This window comes from Tarenaya hassleriana, unplaced genomic scaffold (assembly GCF_000463585.1).
Source record: "Tarenaya hassleriana unplaced genomic scaffold, ASM46358v1 Cleome26, whole genome shotgun sequence".
In the NCBI taxonomy this organism is placed as follows: domain Eukaryota; kingdom Viridiplantae; phylum Streptophyta; class Magnoliopsida; order Brassicales; family Cleomaceae; genus Tarenaya; species Tarenaya hassleriana.
The window spans coordinates 1,134,496-1,139,927 of NW_010965869.1; the positions used below are offsets into that span (position 1 = coordinate 1,134,496).

The following is a 5,432-nucleotide window of genomic DNA, read 5'->3' on the forward strand; positions in this document are numbered from 1 at the left end:
ATAGCTTTTGGTATAAAGTAAGACTATTTTAGGTTAATTTTCCGGCGAAGAATATTCCGGCGCCGGCGATAGGAGAATGCGGCCAATGGGATACATGCACAATGCAGCTATGAAAAGGCTAAACAACAAAAGAAAATAAACGTACGCACAAGACAACTAATTAAAACTTATCTACTTTCTTGTCTTTTAACTCGTTGCAGGTCTTGCACTCGTGGTGTCGAAATTACTTGGATCACCATACGTTCACGGACAATAACTAATTTTCAAATAATAATAATAATAATAAAGCATGTATCTTTTTTTAAACAAAAGAATGCAAAAGTGTATATAGTATGAGGCTGAAATTTACAGAAGGCAGAAGAATTAATCACACAAGCAGGAAAAAAACAGTTTTTTTTGTTCATCCTCTGTTACAATCCCCAGAGTCATGACCAAACAGAAGAACTACTTCAATGTATGTATATACGTATCTACCATGTGTGTGTATATATATATATATATATATATATGTTGAAATCAAGCTAATGGGTCTGACCGAATGGCAAGGTTGCGTGAAAATCACGTTGGCTATGGCTCCAAGGATCATTCGGCGTGTTGGAATCATCGGCTAAGTAATTAGGTTCTGATTTCACCATCGGACCAACGTAAATGGGCTGAGAGCTTTGGTTCTGTACATCGATCCATGTATTGATTCCGTACTCTGGCCATTTCGTATCTTCCAATGGATTATTATTTGCTTCCACAAACGTGGATTGATCCGAGAGTGCCCACGAGAAGCCGCCATTGTCGAAGAAACTCGAAGAACTGTTACTCTGCAGTAATTCAACGACACTACCATTGGTCGTGAAGCTTGAGTTCACCTCCCAAGTCGGTGCCGCCGCCACTTTGACATGATGATGGTGATGATGATGATGATCTCCAGGGACATTGGAACTGTTCTCTGCCCGGAGTTTAACCGATGGCTTCACCTTCACGCATACCGGCGTCTGGAAAACCGAGTTTTGAACAGAACTCGGCGTGTTATTCGAGTCAGAGATGCAGAAGTTGGAGCTGAAATTAAGCTTCTGGGAAGAGAAATAGTCGGATAAATCCGACGTCCTCTCGGCCGGGAAGAAGTCTTGATTGGTCGCGGATGAGGAACTCGGAGACGGGTTTACGAGCCTGAGCTCGTTGGAGGCAAGAGACAACTTGTTGGAAGGTGTTGTTTTAGGGTTTTGCTTGTCTTTGTCGCCATTGCTGTCGACCTCGGAGAGAGGTTTGTGGGTGTTTGGGTCAATGCCTCTTTGACTAAGCTTCTTCTTGATGGATGAGTTCCATAGATTCTTTATCTCGTTGTCTGTTCTTCCCGGAAGCCTACCCGCAATCTGAGACCACCTGAAACATTAAAAAAAACACGAACATTCATAACAAATCCAGATTCAGAACAGATAGATTCATCTTCTCTTACCTGTTTCCAAGAACAGCGTGGAGTTCGATGATGAGATTCTCCTCCTCAAGCGAAAAAGCTCCTCTCTTAAGATCAGGCCTCAAGTAGTTTATCCACCGAAGTCTGCAGCTTTTGCCACATCTCTGCAAACCTGCGTCGTTCATACATGTCTCTGTATGTCATTGCTCTGTACGAGAACAAGAAAAATGGAAAGCAACCCTTTTTCTTTTCCGGGAAAAGGAAGCAAAAAGAAAGTACCAGCGAGTTTAGGAACAGAGCTCCAGCATCCATGGCCGTGTTTCGTGATGTAATTGAGAAGCTTCTCGTCTTCTTCGGGAGACCAGAGGCCTTTCCTCAGCTTCTGCTTGAAACAACAAGAATGTCTCCCCATGTCTTGTTGCGCAACGCTGTCACCAACACAATAAGACACTCTGTTTCTTTGAAGTCTAAGTGTGTAATAAGCAGAGCAAAAGAGGTGAAGATTAATGGCGATCTCAGAGAGAGAGAGAGAGAGAGAGAGAGAGAGAGAGAGAGAGAGAGAGAGAGAGAGAGGGAGAGAGAGGTTGATAAAATGAAGTAACAGACGACAAGGATTTGAGTATTAATAGTTGAAAACCAAGGAGAAAAGAGACAAAGGAATTGCTGAGCTGGACTCGTACAAGAAATAGGATTGGGCCACGTCAGCTTCAGTGGTCCTCGGAATTAGACCAATCATGGCTAAGACATGTTTTTTTTTTATTACAAACTTTTTCATCGTTCTTTTCATATAGTTTCGTCATCTTTATTAGAATTATTATTTACGCTCAAATTCAATTGTTAACTACAAGTAATACACTCATGTCTCATAATTTAATCCAAATAATTTTGTTGTTAATTATTTGTTAACTTTGATTATCGATAATTGATTCTGACTCGCCAGAGAACTGAGATAATAATCATATTTATTTAATAAATGTACTTTTAATCACATTGATGGATATTTCTTAAATAAAATTTGACGAAAAACAATGAGACAATCGTTCTCGGAAACAATTTCATCCGATTTGATCGTGTATTAAACTTTTATAAAAAGTACACCTATTAATTCGGTCAAAATATTCATTTTTTAGTAAAATGCTTATTTTTATTTGTTTCAATTATATTGATATTTATATTTTTTAAAAAATAAATTTGACTTCGTTTAATTTGATTTTTATAAAAATCATATTATAAAAAATAATTATATATTATTCCGTTACATTCTATTCGATTTTATTTTATATATCCACACACCGTTGCTAAAATAATGTCAAAAGCAGGGCATGAGGAAGGAAGAGATGTCGTATGAGACAGCAAAACGAATTAAAGGCAAAGGCCAAATGGAGAATAAATCTCTGTGAAGATGAACGTTCCAATTAATGGAAAGACAGGAAGTTTCCGGAGCCGTGAAGAAAATACCCATCTCTGGTTATACAAAAACCCTAATTAATGGTTTGATAACGGAAAATTGGTAAATCCAGTAATTTTTCTTAAACAGGAGGGATTCCTATGCAGATGAACTATAGTAATAAAGGATTTTTCTACTTTTTTACTATTTTTTCCTCTCCTTTATCTATTTTTTTATACAAAAAATCCCATAAATTTGGTCAATAATAATAATATAATGTAGATATTTCTTATCCCCTCGCTTAGACTTTCCCTTCAATTTCCCATTGCTTAATTTTTCAAGTTCGGTGTGTTTGAATTTTAATTCCACAATATATTCTTATGATTATTTAAAAACCCACCTATAAACATAGCGTTCAAGAGGGATGCAAATCATATATAAATTTTTTTTTCTAATTTATTTCGTCATATTTGTATTAGATGAATGGCTACTTTGAAGCATTTTTGCCAGCTATAGACTATAGTGGACGATCCAAGGAATAATACGATTTTATGGGATAAAAGTACATCTTAGAATCTATTGTATGATTCAAGTCGAGGGTTATATACATAAAAATTTACAATGATTCAAGTTCGAATCCACAACTTTTTGTGTGAGAACAAACTTATTATATAAGAAACATTTGAATAATAGATCATAAATATTTATGTCAATTATGCATAAATCGTAAATAAAATTTTATAATATATCTATAAAATTTATGATTTAAAAACTATATGAAACGCATAAATTTACATATAAAATCAACAAAAATATTGTTCAAACCAATATCATGAATGATTGTTTTTGTGTTTTGAATTTTTAGTGCCCTTGCGTTTTCTCTTTATTTTAGAGCATACAAACATGGTCCTCCCTCTAAAAATGGGTATAGCCAATTAATGAGAAAATATAAAGAAAAATCAATATACACTAAATTTATCTTTTTCTTTAGAATTAAATTTATATTATTGAATAGTTTGAGCAGAATATTTATCTATGTTTTTTTTATAACGGAGGACCCCTAACTGATACCCTTCGGACGCGCTGATTAGTCCGGTTCGGGAGCAGCCTTTGTATATCGATCATATAAACCCAGAAATTACCTCCCTCCCCACCAGCCAATATTTATCTATGTTGTTTTTATTAAAATTGTTAGATACGTTTTTACCATTCTTAATATCTATATATATATAATCATTATAATTTTCATTGAAATTTACTTGTATTGTATGTATGTTTCTACTTTTACACACATTATATATGAATAAGGCTGCAATTAAATATATTATTATGGAGCCGCAAGAGAATCTCTTGGAACAATGCCTTGTTCATGCAGGAACCCAAAAGGCGGACCATTAAATTATCAACAAAGATAATGAAATTAATGCCCTCATAATACAGCACAATAATATATTTAATTAAATTAATAATAAGAGATAGAGATAACTATGGTACTAGTTGATTTGTTTTTTTTTTTTGGGTATAATATCGTGAATAAAGCTGTCAAAAAAGATACTTCCAATATACAAAATGATTTAGCAAAATGATTGGTTATAAGAAAACATATAATATATGGAAGACTTGCAACCATTTATAGAACGGCTTTGGATCGTTTCTTTTATTACGACTAAAATAATTCCAATCAGCACGTTCATGACCATATCAGAACACAAATTTAATTTTACTTTCGTATTATAATATTAATTTCCTCCATGAAAAGAGACATATTCCATTAGAATCATTGCATGATTGAGACGAATCATCATCATCATCATTATCATTGTGACTAAACAATCATTCGCCGTCAACTTTGCATTATGCAACCATGTCTGATTTTCAGATTTTTCATGCATTGAATTTCGATTCATGTCGCATTATTATTCGTCATGTAGATAATGCCATACTCACTTTCGGGAATATGAATTTCTAATAATTATTAACTTGGAATAAAAATGAATTCCTTGATTTTATTTGTAAAACATATTTTTTGTTCTAAGAGTTTAGTTTCAAATATTCAACACGGAAATTTGAAAAAAAAAATTACAAACTTTGAGATATTATAAATTAGGCGCCAGAGTATAAAAAAACAAAGATATTTATTGTTAAACAAATATTGTTAGTGAGTTTTGATTGGATAAACATTAAATCTAAATAATATTTATTACATGTTTAAAGGAGTTGATAATATTTATGCAATGAATTTGAATTGGATTGCAATTAGAGGTTTTATCTTGTAGATAAGAGAATATATGAAATGCTTTATGAGGTCAACTGTCGATTAATCTTGACAATTGTCCAATATTTTTCTTTCGAATTTTTGTATATAATAATAAACGTCAATCTTTCAATCGTATTGTCTTTTTATTTTATTTTTTTATTTCATCGGTAAATAAAAATCGAAAAAGCCAATAAATTCGAGATGGTTTTTGTAATTGATGAAACTCACGTATGTCTGTGTACGTAATGAAAGAATCTGTTGTCGTTTTCGACGTTGTCATTGTCGACGAGACTTGCATCTTCGCCGACAATGAAGAACGCATAGCTCCACACACTTCACACGCTTCGTATAATTACAAGAAAGATTATCGTCCTTTAGAAAAT

General features: G+C 33.5%; 1 protein-coding gene across 1 annotated transcript; it reads right to left on the reverse strand.

Annotated features, from left to right (window-relative positions):
- Window positions 1–302: 302 nt before the first annotated feature.
- Window positions 303–1,954, reverse strand: LOC104816840 (transcription factor MYB86). Its single transcript, XM_010545828.2, has 3 exons — window positions 1,685–1,954; window positions 1,448–1,577; window positions 303–1,374 (listed from the first exon to the last, which is right to left on the reverse strand). The coding sequence occupies exons 1-3, from the start codon at window positions 1,815–1,817 to the stop codon at window positions 522–524; spliced, it is 1,116 nt and encodes a 371-aa protein (XP_010544130.1). The 5' UTR covers window positions 1,818–1,954; the 3' UTR covers window positions 303–521.
- Window positions 1,955–5,432: the final 3,478 nt, after the last annotated feature.